The sequence below is a fragment of the Carcharodon carcharias genome, chromosome 20, assembly GCF_017639515.1.
Source record: "Carcharodon carcharias isolate sCarCar2 chromosome 20, sCarCar2.pri, whole genome shotgun sequence".
NCBI classification, from domain to species: domain Eukaryota; kingdom Metazoa; phylum Chordata; class Chondrichthyes; order Lamniformes; family Lamnidae; genus Carcharodon; species Carcharodon carcharias.
The window spans coordinates 24,625,654-24,650,185 of record NC_054486.1 but is presented as its reverse complement, the minus strand read 5'-3'; the positions used below and the strand labels follow the sequence as shown (position 1 = coordinate 24,650,185).

Sequence of the window (24,532 nt, the reverse complement as noted above, 5' to 3'; positions counted from 1 at the left end):
ACAGTGACAGGTGAAGGGCCTAATCCTCTGGGCCATGACTGGTTACAAAAAATTAAGCTAAGCTGGTCAGACATATTTTAAGTGAGAACAGGAGGAATTCCTGAGCTGTTAAGGAAATACGACAGTATACTTCGTGATGAATTGGGATAGCTAAAAGGCTTGCAAGCAAAAATATATGTAGATTGGAGGTGGCACACCGGTTCTTTAAGGCCAGACCTGTGCCTTATGCCCTAAAGGAGAACATAATGCAGAATTGTGTCGCTTAGAGAAGCTAGGCATAATTCAGCTAGTCCAATTTTTAGAATGGGCAGCGCCCAGAGTCCTTGTGATGAAACCTGATCAAATTATTCGCATTTCTGGGGACTACAAATTGACTGTGAACAAGGCAGCTAAACTAGATAAATATCCTGTCCCAAGGATAGACGACTTGTACTCAAAGCTAGCTGAAGGCAAATCCTACACCAAACTGGACATGAGCCATGCATACCAACAGCTAGAGCAGGATAGCATGTCTAGAGGGTATGTAACCATCAACATGCACAAGGCCCAATATACATGCATATGCAACCTTCCAAAGCACCATGGAAAGCCTATTGCAAGGGCTTCCCTGGGTAGTAGTATACTGAGATGATGTCCTGATCACAGGGCCAATGGAAGCCAAACATTTGGCCAACCCAGAGGACGTTTTAGGAAGATTTTTGGAAGCTGGTGTACCTTTAAAGAAAGAGAAACGTACATTCCAAGTGCCAGAAGTTACTTACTAGGGTTACCGAGTGGATACCATGGGGTTGCATCCAGTAGAGAGAAAGTCAGGGCAATCAAAGAGGCACCCTCTCCTTCCAGTGTCACTGAACTCAAGTCCTTTATGGGCATGATTAATTATTACAGCCGCTTCTTGCCAAACTTGTCAACAGTGTTAGCACTTTAAACTTGCTATTGAAACAGAGTCACTGTTGGCCATGGAATTCTCAACAAGAAGAAGCCCTTGTTAAAGTTAAGAAGCTATTTTTAATAAATTCATTCATGGGTTGTGGGCTTTGCTAGCTGGGCCAGCATTTATTGCCCTTCCTTAGTTGCCCTTGCGAAGGTGATAGTGAGCTGTCTTCTTGAACCGCTGAAGTCCATGTGGTGTAGATATACCCACAGTGCTGTTAGGAAGGGAGTTCCAGGATTTTAACTCAGCAACAGTGAAGGAACGGCAAAATATTTCCAAGTCAGGATGGTGAGTACTTGAAGGGAACTTCCAGACGGTGGTATTTCTATCCATCTGCTGCCCTTGTCTTTCTAGATGGTCGTGGATGTGGGTTTGTAAGGTGCTATCAAAGGAGCCTTGGTGAATTCTTGCAGTGCATCTTGTAGATGGTACACACTGCTGCCACTGTGTGTCAGTGGTGGAGGGAGCGAATGTTTGTGGATGTGGTGCCAATCAAGTGGGTTGCTTTGTCCTGGATGGTGTCAAGCTTCTTGAGTGTTGTTGGAGCTGCACTCATCCAGGCAAGTGGGGAGTATTCCATCACACTCCTGACTTATGCCTTGTAGATGGTGGATAAGCTTTGGGGAGTCAGGAGGTGAGTTACTTGTCGCAGGATTCCTAGCCTCTGACCTGCTCTTGTAGCCACAGTATTTATATGGCTAGTCCAGTTCAGTTTCTGGTCAATGGTAACCCCCAGGATGTTGATAGTGCGGGGCTTAGTGATGGTAATGCCATTGAACATCAAGGGGCAATGGTTTGATTCTCTCTTGTTGGAGATGATCATTGCCTAGCATTTGTGTGGTGCGAATGATACTTGTCATTTGTCAGCCCAGGCCTGAATATTGACCGGTCTTGCTTCATTTGGACATGACTCCTCAGATGCTGAAGTAGTCCGTGAATGGTGAACATTGTGCAATCATCCGCAAACATCCCCACTTATGTCTTTATGATGGAAGGACATTCATCATGTCTACTGCTACGTTATGACCCATCAAAATAATTAATATTAACCTGTAATCCATCTCCTTACAGTATGAGAGCTGTGTTATCACACAGGATGGAAGATGGTTCCGAAAGGTCAGTAGGCTATGTCTCCAGAACCCTCTCTGCAGAGAATGTTATTCACAACTTGAAAAGGAAGGTTTATCAATAATATTTGGAGTGAAGAAATACCACCAGTGTCTGCATGGACAACATTTCACCATTGTGTCTGACCACAAACCATTAATGGGTTTATTCAGTCAGGATAAAGCCATTCTGTCAATGGCCTTAGCAAGAATTCAATGTTGGGCTTTGATATTATCTGCGGATAAGTATACCTTTATACACCGTCCAGGCATGCATATTGCAAATGCGGACGCACTCAGTCATCTCCTGTTAATAGATAGCATTGTACATGCTCCAGTGCCACAAGAAGTTGTGCTTGTACTGAATTGCTTGAACACTTCATACTGTGTGTGCGAAGCAAATAAGGAATTGGACAAACAGGGATACAATTTTGTCAAAAGTCCAAGACCTTGTATTGCAAGGGTGGCTGAATTCACCAGTGTCTGAAGAGATAAGACCATTCCATGTCTTTAAACTGATTTAAGTTGTCAAGATGGAATCTTGTTGTGGGGATCAAGAGTTGTCATCCTTTCACAAAGAAGAGAACCACTCTTGACAAGACTTCACAATGCGCAGCTAAGCATACCGAAGGTGAAGATGTTTGCATGAAGCTATGTCTGGCGGCCAGGCATTGACAGTGACATTGAAAGCATGGCCAAGCACTGTCTCCATTGTCAGAAACAACAGAAGTTGCCTGTTTCAGTTCCACTGCATCCGTGGGAGTGGCTTGGTCGACTCTGGGTTAGACTACATATAGAGTATGGAGGTCCATTTTTAGGTGCCACATTTTTATTGATCACTGATTCCCATTCTAAGTGGATGGATGTGTATGAAGGTAGATCGCCGACATCAAGTGCAACTATTGAAAAGCTGCGCCAATGTTTTAGTATACATGGCCTATCAGAAGTAATTGTTTTGGATAATGATACTGTCTTTACTAGTACAGAATTTCAAAGATTCATGAGTTTAAATGGAATCAAACATATTAAAATAGCACCATATAATCCTTCATCAAATCCCTCATCAATTAGCTGAAAAAACAGTGCACACTTTCGAATCAGGAATGAAGAGGTTATCCGAAAATACTGTAGAAACTTGACTTTCCCGTTTTCTTCTCAATAATTGTACAGCTCCGCATGCAACTACAGGTTCAACACTGCCTGAATTACTGATGAAATGCCGCTCACATACAAGGTTAAGTCTGGTGTTTCCAAACTTAGAGGGGAAGATAGAGAAGAATCAGAGTAATCAAAAATTGAATCGTGATATTCATAGCAAAGCTCGAAAATTTACTGTGGGAGATACAGTTGTTGTGCGGAATTTTGGAAATGGACCTAGTTGGATACCTGGTATAATTATCTCTGAAACTGGATCCTTGTCATTCCAAGCAGAAGTGGAAGGCTGAAGTGTTTGAAAACATGTGGATCCTCTAAGGAGTAGAGAGACATTCCAACAACCAGCTATTCTGCTTGTAATTGATGTCGAACCTTTAATCCCTGAGGTGACAGATCGACCTAGAATGGACATACTTAATGTCTCTGAGTTGCCTGACACTGAACTGCCACTTCCTAATGATGTACCTGATGCGGCAGTTCCTGATTATGTCGATCCGGTGGGAGAACCTCAAGTGGTAGAGCTACGCCGCTCTAACCGAATTAGAAAACTACCTCAGAGGCTTAAATTTTAATCACCTGACCTATGTATGTATGTATATGTTGTGGATTAAAATGTTCTTTGTAAATAGGAAATGTAAAAAAAACTAAAGGGGGAGGTAATGTAGTGATTGAAGTTATAACCTTTCCTATTGCCTATTAGGGGTCACGTGATTGTTCTTGATGAATGAGCCCTAAGTGAAGGTAATCCGGTACGGCAGAGCTTTCTAGCTGTGGAACCGGTTTAAGCATGTAGCTTCTAAAGAGCTCTGTATTAGAGTTATCTGTTTCAAGCAGAAACCTGCTCAGTACATCAAATTCATTACACTCATGCTCTCCTACCTGCCTCATCAGTGCTCACCTCACCCAGTGTGGCTGTCAGCCTGACATTGCTGCAGGCCCACTGGTGGATTTCCATCTTTGGGAGGCCACCCATCACCTTTAGTAGGATGGCGGGCATAGGGGCAGACAATTTAGGAGGCTAACACCCAGTAGGTTGGATCACGCGCCCACTGCTGAGATGAGCGGGCTCAAGACATGCACATGGGCCTGATGTCAGTGTCCTGAAGTCTGCCAGAAAATGCAGCTTCTTATCCAAGTGACCTTCTCCAGCTGTCAAGCCTCCCAGGATCTCTGCACTCCTCCAACCCTAGCTTCTTGTGCATCACTGTTAATCACTCCACCATTGGCAGCTGCCTATGACCTAAGCTCTGGAATTCCCTCCTTAAACCTCTCCGCCTCACTTTCCTTTAAGTGTTGCTGTGGCTGTGTCCATAGCACTCTCACCTCTGAATCATAAAGTCCTGGTTCAGGTTCCATTCTAGGGCTTGAGCCAAAAATCAAGGCTGACACTCCAGTGTGATACTAAGGGAGTACTGCACTGTCAGAGGGGCTACGAGGCATTAAACAGAGGCACTATCTGCCCTCTCAAGTGGATGTATGTGATATTATTTCAAAGAATAGCAGGGGCATTATCCCCAGTCTCCTGGTCAATATTTATCCCCCAGTCTACATCATAAAACTAGGTTATCTGGTCATTATCACATTGCTGTTTGTGGGAGTTTCCTGTGCACAAATTGGCTGCCGTATTTCCTACATTACAATAAATATACTTCAAAGGTATTTCATTAGCTGTAAAGCACTTTGAGGCATCCTGTGGTCATGATAAGTGCTATATAAATGTAAGTCTCTCTTTTAAAATCAACCTCTTTGTCCAAGCTTTTGGTATCTGTCCTAGTATCTCCTTTTGTATTTTGGTGTCAAATATTGCCTGATAATCATTCCTTGGGATATTTTGCTGTGTTCAAACCATAATACAAAATGTGAGTTGTTGTTGTACCTCTTTCTCTGGTACATTGATGACTATATCGGTGCTGTAAGGACTCCATTCCATTCTCCCAGTTGCTCTGTCTCTGTCACATTTGTTCTAACAATGCAAGCTTCCAAACTAATGCTTCTGATATGTCTTCCTTCTTCCTGAACCAAGGCCTCCCCACCCACCATGGTTGATGGGGCCCTCGACTGTGTCTGTCCTGTTTCACATATTCTGCTTTCCTCACTACTCCCCTTCCACATCCTCCCCCGCCCCCCTCCGCACCCCGAGAACCATGGTAGGGTTCCCCTTGTCTTCAGCTTCTATCCCATCAGCTACCTTATCCAATGAATCATCCTCCCCCATTTTCGCCATCTCCAGCATGATGCCACCACAAAACACATATTTCCTCCCCTTTCAGCATTCTGAAGGGATCATTCCCTCCACAACAGCCAGGACCACTCCTCAGTACTCCCAGCAACCTCACCTATGGCATGCAACAACTACCCTTTTACCTCCCCCATTCTCACCGCCCAAGACGACAAACACTCCTTCCAAGTGAAACAGCGATTTACTTGTATTTCTTTCTATTTAGCGCACTGCAGTTTCTGCTCAAGTTGTGTTCTCCCCATTTGGGGGACCAAACACAGACTTGGATGACCACTTTGCAAAATACCTCCATTCAGTCCACAACATGACCCTGAGCTTCCAGTCAGCTGTCAGTTTAGTTCTCTACCTTGCTCCCAATCTGACCTTTCTGCCCATAGCCTGCTACTGTGTCCCATTGAAGCTCAGTGCAAGCTGGAGGAACAGCACCTCCTCTTTCAATTGGACACTTTATAACTTACTGGGCTTAGCATTGAGTTCAGTGATTTTAGATCATAACCTCTGTGTTGTAGGGTGGCCGAGTTGTACTATTAATGATAAAGTTGATCTGCAGACACTTCTTGGGTGGAAACATTAAGTTTATTTACAATATACTCAGCAGCAACTACATGAGTGCTTTCAACTCCAACTCTACCTCTATACTGTCTGCTGAGGTAGCCCATGCTACTCTCCTATTGGTTACTACAGATCATGTGATCTTGCCTAACAAGTACTATTCTTAAAGATACATTACACACTAAATTAAACCATAATTACCACATTCCTCCCCCTTTAACTCAGTTATACATGTTATATTTGCAAGCACATATTTTTCAAAACAAGATAATATTTACACTGGGTAAGGAATTTACAAGTCCAGTCTTTCAGGTGGTTTCCTGATACATGTGGAACGTCTCAGCTCCACAACTTCAGATTCTTTGTCAGGAACCTCCTTTTTCTGGAGTTGCCTGAACGTCAGGTGCTTCAATGGGCACTTGCAGCTCTGTATCCTCGATTCTTCCAGAAACACCAGACATGTCAGTCTTGGGTTGAATATCCTCAACAGTAAACACAGACCCGGTCATGATCACTGGTGGAATTAAATCTTGGAGATTTGTCTCTCTCTTCCTTAAATGGTCCACATGTTTAGGGATGATCCATCCTTCCACCTCCACATGGTAAGATAGAGGTCCAGTCACCGCACTTATTTCACCCGGCAACCACTTCCCCGAAGTTCTTCACGTATACCAGCTCTCCCACGGTAAATTTCAACTCATGACTATTCCAGTCATGTCTAGTTTTCTGGCTTCCCTGACTCCTTTCCACCTTGCCCTCTAAATTCGGCATTATTAAGCTCAATCTCGTCCTGAGATGGCATTTCAACAATAACTCCACAGTTGTGACACCTGTTGTTGTGTGAGGGGCAGCCCTGTAATGAAAAAGAAAGCGTGCTAGCTTGGTCGCCAAGGAATCGCCAGTTAGCTTTTTTCATGCCTGCCTTGAATGTTTGAACCACCCTTTCAGTCAGCATGTTTGAGGAAGCGTGGAACAGTGCATTTTTCACATGATTTGTACCATTGAGGCTGATAAACCGTTGAAACTCAGCACTCATTAACGCCGTGCCATTATCGGAAACGACTACTTCTGGTAGTCTGTGAATGGCAAAACTCTGACGTAGTTTCTCAATTGTAGCAGCCGATGTTGGTGACTTCACCTCATATACGTTTAAACACTTTGAATGGTCATTGACAATGAGCTGAAACATTGTTCCCAGGAAAGGTCCAACGTAGTCAATATGTAACCGCACCCAGGGTTTACTTGGCCACTCCCATGGGTGTAATGGAGCTGTCACTAGCAACTTTTGCAGTTGCTGACATTGCACACAGCGCTTTACTAAACCCTCTATTTCGCCATCCATCCCAGGCCACCATAAATAGCTGCGTGCTATGGTCTTCATTTGGGAAATTCCTCGATGGGCACTGTAGTTCAATTAAAAGTGGCTCCCTTCCCTTTGGAGGTACTATCACTCATGCTCCCTACAATAAGATGCCATCCTGGCTGGTTATTTCATGTCTTTTGTTGTTTGGCATCAGGGTTTGCGATTTGATTGCCAGGCCTATGTACAAAAGTGTATTCGTATGCTGCCAGAGTTAAAGCCCATTGTTGTATTCTTGCTGAGGCTATGGGTGGTATAGCCTTGTCCTCACTAAACAATCCTAGCAATGGTTTGTGGTCTGAAATGATTATAAAATGGCAGCTGTGTCCATACTGAAATTTCTTGACACCAAAGATGATGGACAGGCCTTTTCCTATTTGCGAGTCTCCCTTTTCTGCTGTGGTGAGTGTTCTTGATATGTAACCTGTTGGCCATTCCGTGCTGCTGTCCATCCGATGAGAGAGCATTGCTCCCATTCTGTTGTGAGATGCGTCACATGTCAGCACCAATTCTTTCGTCTGGTCATAATGTACTAGTAGATTGGACGAGTGCGACAATTGTTTTACCTTTATGAAAGCTTCTTTCTGGGGCACCTTCCAAGACCAACATTGGTTCTTTTTGAGTAGAGAATGTAGGGAGAATGCAGGACCCCTGCACCCCCCATAATAGTTGATCATTCCTAGGAATAACTTGAGCTCTGAGGCGTTCTTTGGCGCAGGTGCCTCTCTTATGACTTTCACTTTCTCCTCAACCAGGTGGAGGCCCTATTAGTATTTCTTTATCTTCTTTCTATGTGCCTTCTTTCTAGCACAGACTTTAATCTCAACCTTCTTTTTGACTTCACTGTAGGCCAGACTTCTCTCAGGTGCAAGCTCAACTTGTCTGAGTTCAGTGGCTGAGCCTCCCAAAATTGCCTCCCAAAATGCCCTCTCCCCTGGCTGAAATGAAAACATTAAAATAATTGATGTTAAAAAAATGTGATCTTGTGCCTCGAGTGCCGTATCACTGAGCACAATTCAGTACGAAGGCCAGTGATAAAGTGAAACATCACCAAGATCAATAAGGATCAGTTCTCTCCCAGAGAAATGCACCAAACTCAGCACAGTTGTGCACAGTATCAATTCCCACACCCCTTTTACATGACAATATCTTGTTAACTGACTTGAACTGTTTTCACCTTTTTATTTCCACCTGAGACTTTCAACATTAACAACAGTCCAGACACAAAATACTGTGGATGCGGGAAATCTAAAACAACAACAGAAAATTATGGAAATATTCAGCAAATCTTAGAGCATCAGTGGAGGTAGAAACAGAGTTAACGTTGCCAGTCTGTGACCTTTCATCAGAATAGGGGAAAGTTAGAAATGTGATAGGTTTAGGAGTGGAGGGTGGGAAAGGATAAAGTGTGATAGGGTAACGGGCAAAGAGAGATTAAAGAACAAAAGGTGATAATGGAACAGTAAAGAAACAAAGTTTGTGCCTTAAGGATGTGTGAATGGCGTGAAAGAGCACAGCAATCACCCTGAGGCACGGAGCTCAGGGAGATCGTATGGATATTAAAATAATTAAAGAATTGATTGAAAAATGTATTTAACCATACCCCCCTCATGTGACTGTGTCATATGAGTAGGGGCATCTTTTTATATTTATGAAAATTAGTTAATTTATTTAATAAAAGCTTCAGGAAACCTCATCCCACTCGTGCATGAGGTTTCCTGAAAAACGCTGGCCTAGCCAGCAATGCCCGTATCCAATGAATTTGCCCATTTATTTGGGAAATTCTGTGACTTTTGCTTCCAAAACCTCTTTGGCTTCATTAAGCAGATTCCTCAGCTCTTTGCTAGACAGCTAACTTCACTGAGCTGGCACTGCCTTGGAGTTTATCCAAACTCCTGTCTCCTGGCTGCATCCAGCTATACACGTCTCTCAGGACTTCTTGTGAGACCTTTCTGATTACCAGGGCTTCCCCTGACCCCTTGTTGACCATCAGGGCTTCCCCTGAGCCCTCTTTGTGTTTCTTCTGCTGTGCTTCCATTCCACAGTTTGAGGCAGTCTTCATTTCTTCAAGTTGCTGAATTTTTAAAAATTTGCCCATCTTTAATTGCCCTTGTTCAGAGGGTATTTAAGAGTCAACCACATTGCTGTGGGGTCTGGAGTCACATGTAGGCTGGACCAGGTAAGGATGGCAGATATGCTTCCCTAAAGGGCACAAGTGAACCAGATGGGTTTTTACAATAATTGACAATGGTTTCATGGTCTGGTCTTTTAATTCCAGATTTTTATTGAATTCAATTTTCACCGTCTGCTGTAGTGGGATTCGAACCAGGGTCCCCAGAGCATTACCCGGGGTCTCTGGAATACTAGTTAGTGACAATACCACTATGCCTCCCCTGCATTTGATCTTGAAGAACAATCAATTGTCCTTTCAACTGTTTAATTTCTTGTTGCCATCCCTCTGGGGTTTCCTGTAGCCTTTGGCAAAGTTGCCCTCTCTCTGGGATCTCTTGTTGTTGTCCGCAGTGTTGCCCTCTTTCTGGAGTCTCTTGTTCTCTTCGGCAGAGTTGCCCCCTCTCTGGGATCTCTTCTAATTTTCTGTCCAAGGCCATTTTTCTCGTATTTAACACTTTAAATGTATTGCCACTTGAAGAGCAGTCACTGTTGCTTTAACTCGGGCTGTCTCTGCAGCTGTTGGCTTTCTTGTGCTGTGTTTCCTGCACTTTTTCAAATTTTGGTGGGATCCCCGTGACCTTGGGCCTTCTTCTCTTTTAACTTTGTAAAACTTCGTTCCTGTTCGGAAAAAAAAACACAGCAGCGATTTCTTCTCCCTTTTCTGGGCGATTCTTCAGTATTTTTTTTTTTAAAACTGCAGCACGGCTTTCTGCTCTGATTGCTCTTTTTTTTAAAACTTGCAAGCTGTGTGCCAGCTTTTCTAACCTACTGAGTCTGCGGGACTGCCGCCTATTTTACAATTTTGCAGATTCTCTTCTTTTATGTTTTGCTCTCCCGTCTTTTGGATTCTCACTCCGGGTCTTACAATTTGGTTTTATTTTTTAAATGTCAGGAGTGCTCTGGGAGATTTCTCAGCCATTTGGACCAGAGCCCGTTTCTTCTTTAACTTCAAGCGACAGCATATCTAGTGAGTATATCTCCCTTTCTTTTTAATTCTTTTTAATTATCTTAAACACTCACAATAGCCGGGCGAGGGACAGTACCGGACCTGATCCCATCCTCATCGCCAGTTTGTTGCAAGGTGGCCGAATTGTACTGTTAATGATAAAATTGATCAGCAGACACTTCTTGGGTGAAAACGTTAAGTTTACTTACAATATACTCAGCAGCAACTATACCTGTGCTTTCAACTCCAAAGGCGGAATTTTCTGGTCGGCGTGTGGGATGGGCCCAACATGCCGACGTGTAAAATGACGCATGATGACGTTGGGCGTGCATCTCGATGTCATCTCGTGTCATTTCGGTATTTCGTTCAGCGGGCGTGCACCGGAGTTGGCTGCGCGCCCGTCGAAATATTAACAGCCTATTAAAGCCATTAGGAAATCAATTGAGCCACTTGAGAACGCTGCCCGTCCAATCTTAAGGTTTTTTCCAAGAAGAACAGTAAACCATATCAAGTGGAGACTACATTCCAGGATAGGAGAATTAATGTTGAAGGAGAATGAGGCATTTTTCATGAAGGTTTGTTTAGGTTGGTTTCTTACTGGGTCTTGGGCTGTTTGACATGCATACCAACCAGGTCCAACCTGTGTCCTAACTCTGTCCCAAGGACAGTAACTCACTCCGAATCCCCAATTACTAGACTTGCCTGTTACTCTGACTCCTCCTTTCTCAGAATATCCCCTCACTTTGACACCCCCATCCCAGATTGACCTCCATTTTGCCCCCCAGTGTCTCAGGATTGACCTAATGTCCTTTGGGGGGATGGGTGGGGGGGAATCTGCCATCCTTTCTAGCCTACATGTGACTTCAGACCCACAGTAATGTGGTTAACTCTTAACGTCTCTCTGAAATGGCCGAGCAAGTCACTCAGTTGTATCAAACCATGGCAGTTAAAAGCACTGTGGGAATATTGACACCACATGGACTGCAGCAGTTCAAGACGGTGGCTCACCATGACCTTTTTGAGGACAATTAGAGATGGGGATCCTTGTCAGCAATGCTCACATCCCAAGAATGAATAAACCTTCACTCTGATTATCCTTGTCTCAGGACTGACCCTCACTCTGACTGTCATCTGTTGAGGGACTGACCCTCACTCTGACTCCTCCATCCTGAGATTAGCTCTCACTCTGACTCCTTCCTCCTGAGTTAACCCTCACTCTGAATGCACCTGACTTTCACCCAGACTCGCCCATGCCAAGGATACCAAGAGAATCCCAGACTGTCTCAGTTAGCAGGAAATGTCGCTGCCTTGAGACACTCCTGCTCAGAATCATTGGGGGGAATTTTACAGGCCCCCCCACCCCCGCCCCCCAACCCCAGGGCCCCCACCAGTGTATGTGAAGGCTTGGGGTTGCGGTGGGGGGTAACCCAAAATAAAATGGCTGGCTAGCCCACCATCACCCCGCTCACCCTGAGCTGCTTCCCATATTATGGAGGGCGGGTAAAATGTCAGCCAGTCTGCCTGCCCTTAAGCCTGTTGAGTCCCTTAAGTTGCCAGTTAAAGGCTATTTTCTAGGGCCTCTTTCCACCTCCACCGCCATATTACAATGAGTGGGAGAAGGTGGAGGGAAAGTGGCCAGCTCACTACTTTCCCAACTCGGGGTAAAAGCAGGAAAGAAGGGGGGTCCCCTGTGCCCATCGGGGGCAACCGCCAACAAGATGGTGCTCCTCCTTTGTGCCTCCCCCAGCCTCTCCAAACTGACCCGTCACCACCACCACCCCCTCGCCCCTCCCCTACCAGGGTCCCCGATCCCTCCCTGACTAAAAACCCTGGACATACCTTTCAGTCTGGTATCCATGATCTTCTTTTCAGGACTGCCTTGTATTTTAAAACTCTCACCCTTGTTTTTAAACCCCTCCGGACCTCACTGCTGCCTGGCTCTGTAACCCCTTCCAGTCCCATAACCCTGTGAGATCTCTGTGTTTCTGTAATTCTGGCTCCCTGAGCAACCCTGATTGTAATCACTCTGCCATTTGTAGCAATGATGCAGCTGTCGTGAGCTCCTACCCTCCCTACTCCTCTGCACCTCGCTACCTCACTTTCCTCCTTAAAACACCTTAAAACTGACTTCCTTGACCAAGCTTTTGTCTAGCTGCCATTAATATGACCTTATTTGATTTTGTGTCTAATTTTACTTCATAAAGCTCGTCTGAAGCACCTTGGGATGTTTTATTGCATTAAAGACACTATATATATATTGTTGTACTCAAGGTTTATTGGCCATTACCAAGTTTCTTGCTTAGTTTCCTATCCAGCAAAAATATAAGAATTAATAGTTTGCATTCCGAACTGAAATCACTTTTTATTAAGCAATTAAAAACCGTGGCCTGTGTTCAAGTAATTACAACAGTTTTCCTTCAAGTTTCAAGGAGACCCATCTTTATGGAAAAGTGTCCACCAAAGGTTTTCTTGCTCCCTCCAACCTTCTCCTCACAATGATTGCTGGACAGTTAGACTGGTTCAGGCTGCTCTCCCCTACCTAGCTGAAGCAGCTGTTCTCCAGTTATGAGTCTGGATGGTCAGTGTCCACACCCATGGGGCATCATTAATAAGCCTGACCCTGCTGTCCATGATGCACACTTCTCATAAACAACACTAGATAGCACTAAGCCAAACTGCAGTTTATTTATCCTTTTTAATTTCCACTCAAACCATCATCTTAACCAGGGCCAACAACAGAAGCTTGCGTATTTATATATATTTTCTTTGTTCTTTCACAGGATGTGGGCATTGCCACCAACGCCAGTATTTGTTGCCCATCCCTAATTGCCTTTGAACTGAGCAGCTTGTTAGTTCACTAGAGTCAGCCACATTGCTGTGGGTCTGGAATCACATGTAGGCTAGACCCAGGCAAGGATGGCAGATTTCCTTCCCTGAAGGACATTGGTGAACAAGATAGGTTTTTACAACAATTAGTGGTAGCTTCATGGTCACCATTATGGACACTAGCTTTATATTCCAGATTGATTTATTGAATTTAAATTCTATCAATTGCCATAGTGGGATTTGAACCCACATCACCAGAGCATTAGCCAGGGATTACTGGTCCAGTGACATTACCACTACACCACCATCTCCCCCTGCGAGTGCCTTTGGTGTAGTAAAACATCCTAAGAGGCTTCACAGGAATGATTATCAAACAAAATTTGACACCGAGCCAATATCAGGACAGGTGACAAAAAAAAAAGCTTTGCAAAGAGGTAGTTTTGAAGAAGCATCTTAAAGGAAGAGAGAGAGGTAGAGTGGTTTAGAAAAATAATTCCAGATTTTAGGATGGAAGCAGCTCAAAGCAGAGCGCAGTAGTGGAAGCAAGAATCTTGGGGATGAGCAAATTCGGATCTTCATTACAATAAAAGGTGAAGCATCAAACCTGGGATCAGCATGACTCAGTGCAGCACTTTGAGAATCACAAATTTTAACAGCACAGAAGGAGGCCATTCAGCCCATCATGTCTGCACAGGCTCTCTAAATGAGCATTATGAACTGATGGTGTTGCCCTGCCTTTTCCCTGTACCACTGTGCACTGTTTCTATTCAAATAATCATCTAATGCCCTCTTGAATGCCTCGACTGAAGTTCCCTCCACCACACTTCCAGGTGGTGCATTCTAGACCCGAACCACTCGTTGTGTGAAAAAGCTTTTTCTCACATCACATTTGTTTCTTTTTCCAAATCGCTTCAAATCTGTGCCCTCTCGTTCTTGATCCTTTTATGAGTGGGAACAACTTTTCCCTTTCTACTCTGTTCAGCCCCCTCATGATTTTGAACATCTCTATCAAATCTCCTCTTAGCCTTCTTCTCTCCAAGGTGAACAGTCCCAACCTCTCCAATCTATCCTCATTTTCTCATCCCTGGAACCATTCTCGTAAACCTCTTCTGCACTCTCTCCAATGTTTCATATCCTTCCTATAGTATGGTGCCCAGAACTGTACACAATACTCCAGCTGAGATCTCATGAATATCTTATATAAATTCAGCATTACCTTCCTGCTGTTGTGCTCTATGCCCTTATTAATAAATCTGAGAATACTATATGCGTCATTAACTGCTCTCTCCAACTGTCCAGCCACCTTCAATGATCTATGCACATATACCCCCAAGTCTTTCTGCTCCCATAACCCCTTCAAAATTTCAGCTCTTATTTCATATTGTCTGTCCACCATGTTCTTGCTACCAAAACGCATCACCTCACACTTCTCCACATTGAACTTCATCTGCCACCTATCTGCCCACCCCACCAATTTCTCTATGTCCTCTTGAAGTTCCACACCATCCTCCTCACAGTTTACAACATGCCCAAGCTTCGTATCATCCACAAACTTTTAAATTGTCCCCTGCACACCAAGATCTAGATCATTAATATATATAAGGAAAAGCAAGGATCCCAATACCAACCCCTGGGGAACTCCACTACAAACTTTCTTCCAGCCTGAAAAATATCCATTGATCATTACTCTCTGCTTCCTATTTTTCAGCCAATTTTGTACCCACATTGCTATTGTCTCTTTTATTCCATGAGCAATACCTTTTCTCACAAGTCTGTTGTGTGGCACTGTATCAAATGCCTTTTGAAAGTCCATGTACACCACATTAACAGCATTATCCTCATCGACCTTTTCTGTTACTCTCCAAAAAACTCCAGCAAGTTAGTTAACCATGATTTCCCCTTTAGAAATCAATGCTGGCTCTTCCTTATCAACCCATATTTTTCCATGTGACTACTAATTCTATCCTGAATAATTGTTCCTAGAATCTTGCCCACCACTGAAGTTAAACTGACTGGTCTGTAAATGCTGGGCTCATCCTTACAACGTTTTTTGAACAAGGACGTAATGTTTGCAGTTCTCCAGTCCTCTGGTACCACCCCTGAGTCTAGGGAAGACTGAAAGATTATGGCCAGTGCCCCTGCACTTTCTACTCTCACTTCCTTAAATATCCTTGGATGCATCTCATCTGGTCCCAGTGCCTTGTCAACTTTAAGCTCCGACAGTCTATTCAACACTTCCTCCGTATCAATTTTGAACTCTTCTGGTGATGGAGTTTCCTCGTCGCTCACCATGGCTTGGGTAGCATCTACCTCCTTGGTAAAGATGCATGCAAAGTATTCATTTAATCTCTCAGCCATGGCCCTTTCATCCAAGTGTAAATTACCTTTAAGGTCCCTAGTCGGCCCTACTCCTACTTTTACCACCCTTTTACTATTTACATGCTCATAGAAGACTTTGGGATTCCCCTTTATGTTGGCTGCCAGTCTTTTCTCATAATCCCTCTTTGCTTCTCTAATATGCTTTTTCACCTTCCCTCTGAACTCTCTGTATTCCTCTTGGTTCTCAATTGTATTTTCTACCTGACACTTGTCATAAGCGGACTTTTTCTTCTTTATCTTAATTTCTATCCCCTCCTATCTCTTTCTATCTGTTCTATTTTTCAGTTTTCTACCTGAGTGATGAACTGGCAATGCCAAAACTGCCCAACTTTTATTTGGATTGGAAAGGAAAATTGGACAGCCAATTCAAAAACTGGTTTAACATGCATACGGCAAATTGCATTCTTGTCCCAAGTACAACAGCTCCATGTTATACAGTGTTCTTTGCCAGTCAGGTGTCAGCTATGGATTCATGGGTAGCACTCTTACCTCTGAACTTGGAGGGTAATGGGTTCAAATTTCGCTTCAGCACCTAATCCTGACTGGCAAGGGAATGTTGTATTTTCAGGCGGGATGTTGAACCAAGGTTTTGTCTGTCCTTCCAGGTGGATGTAAAAGATACCATTGTCCTATCTTGAAGAGGAAAGTGTTCTCCCCAGTGTCCTGGCCAACATTTATTTCCTGACCAACATTACTAAAACAGATGAATAGGTCATTATCACATTGTTATTTGCAAAGCTTGCTGTGTTCAAATTGGCTGCTGCATTTCTGACTTTATAACAGTGACTACACTTCAAAAGCATTTCATTTTCTGAGAAGTGCTTTGGGACATCCTGAGATGATGAAAGGCCTTGTGATCGAGCAAGGTGTTTGGAGATAGGAGATGGACCTCTAGGAATACTTCAAAACCGAGTTGGAAACCTGATGCGAAAAGCGCTATATAATTGCAAGTCTTTCTTTTCTCTTCAACTGCTGGAGGAATTTTGCGGGAATTAAAACAAACATCTTGAGACAGTTCACTTGCACTGTGCCTGGACATTGAGAAACTAAATGTCACTGTGATTTTGACTAATGCTGATTGGTTTCTTGTGCAAATGCCTGGGCTGGCAATAGCATGAAGAAAATGGAAGTGATCAGGAGAGAAATGCTGTTATTAGGGTGTAGATGGAAACCTTAGCCTGGACTCCTGAATTACACACAAAAGGCCCCATGCTTCCTATTTGCATTGTTTGGGAGGGATAACTGTAGACTAGTTCCAATATGATTATCCAACCTCTTAGAAAACGTGAATCAACCTACACACAAAGACCTGGGCTTGATCCAGCTGGATTTCTTTACGTTACTTAGGAATTCTCAAAGCTGAGGACAGGTTTTCTTGCAGATTCAAGCCCTCTTTTATTCAATGGCATATGTCTATGTCTCACAATGCTTTTTTTAAAAAAGAATTCTCCCTGCCTCTGCCTCCCTTAAAATGTATTCTAAAGTTAGGGAAACAGAAATAATATGATAGATTTAATGAACTGAGAGATGGGTGAGTGAGGCCGGCTTAATGTCAGCCCTTTGCTTTTGTTGTGTTTGATGAGGTTAATTCATCATTCTGTCATTTATCAAAAGGAGCCTCAACAAAAGGCTCTTTCTCTTCCACCCCTTAACTCTGCCCCCCCACAACACCACCCCCCCTCCACCCCTACCAACCCTGACTCTCTTTCTCTCTCTCCCTCTCACTCTGTTAAGGATTTATGCATCTGCATGCAGAGTGTACTCAATAGGCAACCACACAACACTTTCCTGTTACGAATACTGATTGTACCATTACTAGGGTCTGCATTAATCAATCTTGAAAGCACGAAGGTAAAATGTGGCCTCAGCAGAGAAGGAATTTGCTGCTAAGAATTGGAACTTGCATGTCCAATAAGGGTTCAATAGCTGTATTAAATTCTGGGTGAGGAGTTGTTGTGGGGATAGGGGGTGTGATGGACTCTTAATAATGGACATTGAGCAAAAACAATGGGCTGTAAAGTTCCATCTCCTTACTTCCCCCTCCCACCACCACCAATTCACCCTCCCAAACTTGGCAGTGAGGCTGAATAAATGTGTGGTGCCCTTGTTTGAGGCTCGGAGAGATAGCGGCAGCATGGAAAGAAAGTGGCATTGCCCGCGTTGCCATGCTGAAGGAAGCTTACGGGAATCACACGGGGGGTGGGGGTGGTGGTTTTGAGCCAGTCTTTGGCTCAATGGGCAGCGCTTACTACTGTGGACTGTTAATTACGTGACCCAACTAGTGAGTTGTAAAAGTCCTTCAGCGCTTTGAAAAGTTCTGCCTGGGCCAAGGTTCTGTCTAGGTCTCGTGGGACTATGAGTACGAAACTAGTCCATGGGAAAACTGGCGGGAGACCCCTTGGAGAGACGACAGTGAGCCAATATATATTGAAGGGGCTTTTACCAAGGCATCTTACCAACATAATGAAGATGTTTGATGAAGAGGCTATGCACTGAGGGCATTGCCTTTCCTCTCTGAATAAGAAAAGCTAGACCAAAAAGATGAGGTCCTGAGCTGAACATTGAAATTGTTTTTCTTCAGTCAGTTTTTAAGGTGGCCCATTGGAGTTGGAGCGTCAGTTACTTCACAAGCCTCCAATGTACAGAGAATTTGTGAGGCCTCCATCTTCTACCATTCTTAGTGGCTTTTGCTGAGATTGATGTCTGAAAGAAGTCTGCTACCCAGGCAAATTCACACATTGACTGCAGAGGTGGACCTATCTTTCATGTATCTCTCAACCCTGCACTTTGCCACTCACTTTCTTGTTGCCTTGACATATTGAATGTATTGGGCTGGATATTGTTAAAAGTATACAGCTCTACAGCAATAAAAAGCTTTCTTTCATGGCCTGTGGTGTGTGATGAGAAGAGTTGTAGTTACGTTGAAAGTGGAGGGGGACACAGGCCTGTCAGAATTCCTAGACATATCCAACATCCCATCTGGAAATAATCTCAGGCGCATAAACATGAAATTTCCCCTATGATGTTCATCACTCTGACTGCAATGGATAGTACTTTGGCAGCAATTGTTCTCAGATCTGGAATTCCCTCAGTAAACCTCTCTGACACTCTATTTTCCTCTCCCTTCCTTTAAGATGCTCCTTTAAACCTACCTCTATCACCAATCTTTTGATCACCTGTCTTAATAACTCCTTATGAGACTCAACGCAAAGTTCTGTTTAATAATGCTTTAATAAAGGTGTCTTGGAATGCTTTGTTTCATTTATATCGTGCCCTTGATGCAGTTTGTTATTTAGCGTGGAAACAAAGATGTACAGCGTATCTTCTAAGCATTCATGGCCTTGGGACATCCAAAAAAATTTTACAGCCAATTAGTCACTGTTGGAACGCGACAGCCAATATGTTCACCACAACGTTCCTCAGCAGTGTGATAACAACCAGGTGATCTGTTCTAATGGTTGACAGATAACCCAGGGCGAACTCATCTTTGGTTTGAAATTGTACCATAGGATCTTTTACATCCTGAGAGAGCAGATAGGACCTCAGTTTAACATCTCATGCAAAAGATGGTACCTCTGACAGTGCAGTACACCCTCACTAATTCACTGAAATGTCACTCTGGATTACGTGCTCAAGTATCTAATGTGGATCTTGAACCCAAAACCTCAGAGGGGAGAACTCTACCACTGAGCCATGGCTGACTCTGTGGAACATTAAAATTAGCAGAGGAGGGAGGTAGCTCATTGGGATTCAGACAGGGAGAGGAGGTAGAGGATTGGGAATCAGCTAGGAAGAGAGAGGTGACACATTGGAAATCAGACACGAAGAGGAAAGTTAAACATTGGGAATTAGCTAGGAAGAGGGAGGTAGAACTTTGAGATTCAGGCAGGAAGAGAGAGGTGGAACATTGGGATTCAGGCAAGAAGAGGGAGGTGGAACATTGGGATTCAGGCAAGAAGAGGGAGGTGGAACATTGGGATTCAGGCAGGACGAGGGAGGTGGAACATTGGGATTCAGGCAGGACGAGGGAGGTGGAACATTGGGATTCAGGCAGGAAGAGGGATGTAATGCATTGAGAATCAGGCAGGAGGAGGGAGGCAGAACATTGATAATTTAGGCATCCAATTTTGGAGAGGCATTAGGAATTGGTAGGGTAGAATGAGAGAGGCATATACAGTAAATCAAGTTTCCTTGCTCAAAGTCTCTTCCAAGTAAGCACTTAAGCCAACAGGCAAGAAAGAAATAATGTAACAAGTGCTATTATCCAATCCCAGTGACCGATCCATTGCAGCTAGGCTTGGATTTGTGTCCTGATTCTAGAATTGAATGCGTGCCATTCCAACATAAAATATAAAATATCATTCCCACTCTTCTATTTGTCCCTGAATGCCTGTTATCTGAAATACCTAAAACAGTTCAGTTGGAGTGCACTGCCTTCCGTACTCTGTGATATATCATTCTTTGATTCATTAAATGCTACTGAGGACGTATGGGTGAAAGAGTTTGGCACACTCCCACGGTCTCACACAGTTGTTCTCTTCCATTTACAGTGTCGAGCTTTGGAAGCCATCTCAATGAGGGATCTGCAGCAGCGGGGCAGACGCACCTTCATGCATTGAACCAAGTGGACACAGATCTCCCACAAGGAATTGCTGCTGAAGGTAAGTGATGACAGAACCAATGAGGATGTATCGGAGTGAACGGGCAAGTTGACAGGCTACGTGTGGACTCTTTGATGGTAACTTTCGGAAACGTCATTAGGATAACTACAGTCTGTCATTGAGGTAACACAATCTCACAGCTTCCATTTCATATCAGCAATCAAAAGCGTATAGACTATACCAGTGGGAAACTGGCTGGTATGACCGGTTAAATGAACCTTTCATTTTTGGGACCCACAATCAAATCCAGCCCAAGATGATGTAGTGAAAGTCTTCTCTCTCAGCTGGCTGTAATGCTTCTATGTGAGATGGACAACAGGGTTATTGAGTGTGTCACACGTCAAACTGTTTTCACACAACACATAATAATATCTCATTAACGGGAGGTTGTAAAGTACCCAGGAGGAAGGTGAAATGCTCTTTCTGAAGTATGCATTAAATTTGACTGAAACGGCAAGAAATGAAAGGTAAGGGTGAGAATTTGAAGTTGTGGGGTTGGGGTGTGTGGATTGTGCATAATTTGGTCGGCCACAGGGAGCTCAGAATTTGACAAGGTAAGACGAACAGTACAATTAAAAAGGTCAAATGCTGACAATCAGAAATAAAAACAGAAAATGCTGTTCATGCATTTTGTTAATGCTGTTGGCCCAGCAGCACCTGAATAAAAGAGATGAACCAGGCCGCCACTTTTCAGATAACACAAGAGTAAAATACTGCGGATGCTGGAAATCAGAAATTGAAAACAGAATATGCTGGAAACATTCAGCAGGTCAGGCAGTATCTGTACAGTGAGAAACTGAGTTACCAGACAGGACTTTTCCAGCCCTGACACCGATGGGCATCATCAGAGGCAGGACGGGAAAATTTGGAGAGCCCTTAAAAGACAGTAGCTTTCCAAATTTACCCATCCTTCCCGTGACTATGCTCACCAGTTTCAGGCCCAGAAAAGCCCACCTGATATTTCTGGTCATGTCTGACCTTTTTTTAATTCACTTATGGAATGTGGGCTTCGCTGGCTGGGCCAGCACTTATTGCCCATTCCTAATTCCCCTTGAGAAGGTGGTGGTGAGCTGCCTTCTTGAACCGCTGCAGTCCCTGTGGTGTTGGTACACCCACAGTGCTGTTAGGGAGGGAGTTCCAGAATTTTGCCCCAGTGACAGTGAAGGAATGGCAATATATTTCCAAGTCAGGATGGCGTGTAGCTTGGAGGGGAACTTCCAGGTGGTGGTGTTCCCATGTATTTGCTGCCCTTGTCCTTTTAGGTGGTAATGGTCATGGGTTTGGAAGGTGCTGTCTAAGGAGCCTTTGTGAATTGCTGTACTGCTGCCACTGTGCATCGATGGTGGAGGGAGTGAATTTTGTGGATGGCGTGCCAATCAAGCGGGCTGAATTGGACGGTGTCAAGCTTCTTGAGTATTGTTGGAGCTGCACTCATCCAGGCAAGTGGAAAGTATTACATCACACTCCTGACCTGTGCCTTGTAGGTGGTGGGCACTCTGGGGAGTCAGGAGATGAGTTACTGACCACAGAATTCCCAGGCTCTGGCCTGCTCTTGTAGCCACAGTATTTATATGGCTAGTCCAGTTCAGTTTCTGGTCAATGGTACCTCCCAGTTGATAGTGGAGATTCATTGATGGTAATGCCATTGAATGTCAAGGGGTGATGGTTAGATTCTCTCTTGTTGGAGATGGCCATTGCCTGGCACTTGTGTGGCGCAAATGTTACTTGCCATTTGTCAGCTTAAGCTCAGATATTGTCCGGGTCTTTCTGCATTTGGACATGGACTGCTTCAGTATCTGAGGAATCATGAATGGTGCTGAACATTGTGCAACCATCAGTGAACCTCACCACTTCTGACCTTATGATGGAAGGAAGGTCATTGATGAAGCAGCTGAAGATGGTTGGGCCTCAGAAAATACCTCGAGGAACTCCTGCAGCGATGTCCCAGAACTGAGATGTTTGATATCCAACAATCACAACCATCTTCCTATGTGCTTGGTATGACCGCAACCAGCGGAGAGTTTTTCCCCCAATTCTCATTGACTTCAGTTTTACTTGGGCTCCCTGATGCCACACTCGGTCAAGTACTACCTTGATGTCACGGCCAGTGACTCTCGCCTCACCTCAGGAGTTTAGCTCTTTTGTCCATGTTTGAACCAAGGCTGCAATGAGATCAGGAGCTGAGTGACCCTGGCAGAACCCAAATTGAGCATCAGTGAGCAGGTTATTGCTAAGCAAATGCTGCTTGATAGCACTGTTTATGACCCCTTCTGGTAATTGGCTGGGTTGGATTTGTCCTGCTTTTTGTGTACAGGACATACCTAGCCAATTTTCCACATCGCTGGATAGAAGCCAGTGTTATAGCTGTACTGGAGCAGCTTGGCTAGTGGAGTGGCACGTTCTGGAGCAGAAGTCTTTAATACTATTGCCAGATTATTGTCAGGGCTCATAGTCTTTGTAGTATCCAGTGCCTTCAGCCAGCGGAAGACTGGCTACTATGATGCTGGGGCTCTCCGGACAAGGCTGACATCGATCATCTACTCAACACTTGTGGCTGAAGATGATTGCAAATGCTTCAAGCCTTATCTTTTGCACTGTTGTGCAGGGCTCTCCCATCATTGGGGATATTTGTGGAGCCTCCTCCTCCAGTGAGTATTTAATTGTCCATCATCATTCACAACTCGATGTGGCAGGGCTGCAGAGTTTAGATCTGTTGGTTGTGGGATTGTTTAGCTCTGTCTATCGCTTGCTGCTTATGCTGTTCGAAATGCAAGTAGTCCTGTGTTGTAGCTTCACCAGGTTGACACCTTATTTTAGGTATGTTTTTTTCAGCTCCTGGCATTTCCTCCTGCACTTTTCCTTGAACCAGTTGATCCTGGCTTGAAGGTAATGGTAGAGTGGGGGATATACCAGGCCATGAGTTTACAGATTGAAGTTGAGTACAATTCTGCTGCTGCTGATGGCCCATAGCTCCTCACGGTTCCCTAGTCTTGAGTTGCTAGATCTGTTTAAAATCTATCCCATTTAGCATGGTGGTAGTGCCACACTACACAATGGAGGGTATCCTCAATGTGAAGACGGGACTTCATCTCCACAAGGACTGTACGGCGGTCACTCCTACCGATACTGTCATGGACAGATGGATCTCCGGCAGGTAGGTTGGTGAGGATGAGGTCAACTTTGTTTTTCCCTCTTGTTGGTTCCCTCACCAGTCTAGCACAGACACAGTCTAACAGCTATGTCCTTTAGGACTCGGCTAGCTTGGTCAGTGTTGGTGCTGCCTGCTGAATATTTTCATCATTTTCTGTTTTTATGCCACTTCTTTGTCTCCTGTTCTGATTCTTTGAGGCTTTGGAAGGAATCTTCATCATAATTAGAAAGACATGGCCTTTAAAGGACTCTTTTGCTTCTCATGTTTCATTTTTTTCCTTTGGCTCCTCTCTCCGAGCTTATCTTTTCTTCCAGCTACCTCACATTCTGTCTCTCTTCCAGCATCTCATTCCATTTATTTCTCTATTTCCTGTCCTCTCTATTTACATTGTTGCTCATCTTTACCTCTATTCCATCTCTGTCTCTGTTTTTTCTCTCTCCCTTTTGCCTCAGTTTCTCTCTCTCTCTCTTTGACTCTCTCTCTCGCTCTCTGCCTCTCTCTCTCCCTTTCCCCTTCTCTCTCTCTCTCTTTTTCTCTGTCTTTCTCTCCCTGTTTCTATCTCCCTTTTTCCTATCCCCATCTCTCTTCCTGCCTGCATATCTCTTGTCTCTTCCCCTCTCTCTCTCTCTCGCTCTACCTATCTCTCTCTCCCTGTCTACCTACCTATCTATTTCTCTGTCAATGTCTTTATCTGATATCCCCATCACCCTCACATTCCAATTTCAGGAATATTGCAGGAATGGAAATTTTCGATTTTGGTGAGGTGGCTGTATATCAGCAAAGGGGCTGGCTGAACACTATCTTTGGAGTCAGTACTTGATTATTTTGGGGTGGAAACAGGTTGGACTTCTAAAGCATTAAGTGCACTGTGCACCGAAGGGCTAGTGTGTTGCTGGAAAGGTATGTCACAGGGCAAATGTTGTGCCTTGGCATTAATGCCTGCCATAAGCGTCTCATTACATTATATTTCATGATACTATAGAACTCCAGTGATCACAGTGCTACCCGTGATCAGGCCCCGACCACAATGTCACACTGGCTGGCCAATCAA

General features: G+C 44.2%; 1 protein-coding gene across 7 annotated transcripts in view; it reads left to right on the top strand.

The window, feature by feature from the left end:
• ltk (leukocyte receptor tyrosine kinase) overlaps window positions 1-24,532 on the top strand; it is a 223,944-nt gene that overhangs the window by 88,624 nt on the left and 110,788 nt on the right. For 4 of the 7 annotated variants that reach the window (XM_041214427.1, XM_041214431.1, XM_041214430.1 and 1 more), the window contains 2 exons: window positions 10,411-10,485; window positions 20,220-20,330. In XM_041214427.1, the coding sequence (XP_041070361.1) occupies window positions 10,411-10,485; window positions 20,220-20,330 (186 nt within the window). The remainder of the gene's footprint in view (window positions 1-10,410; window positions 10,486-20,219; window positions 20,331-24,532) is intronic. The other 3 variants (XM_041214429.1, XM_041214433.1, XM_041214432.1) reach the window with 1 other exon arrangement.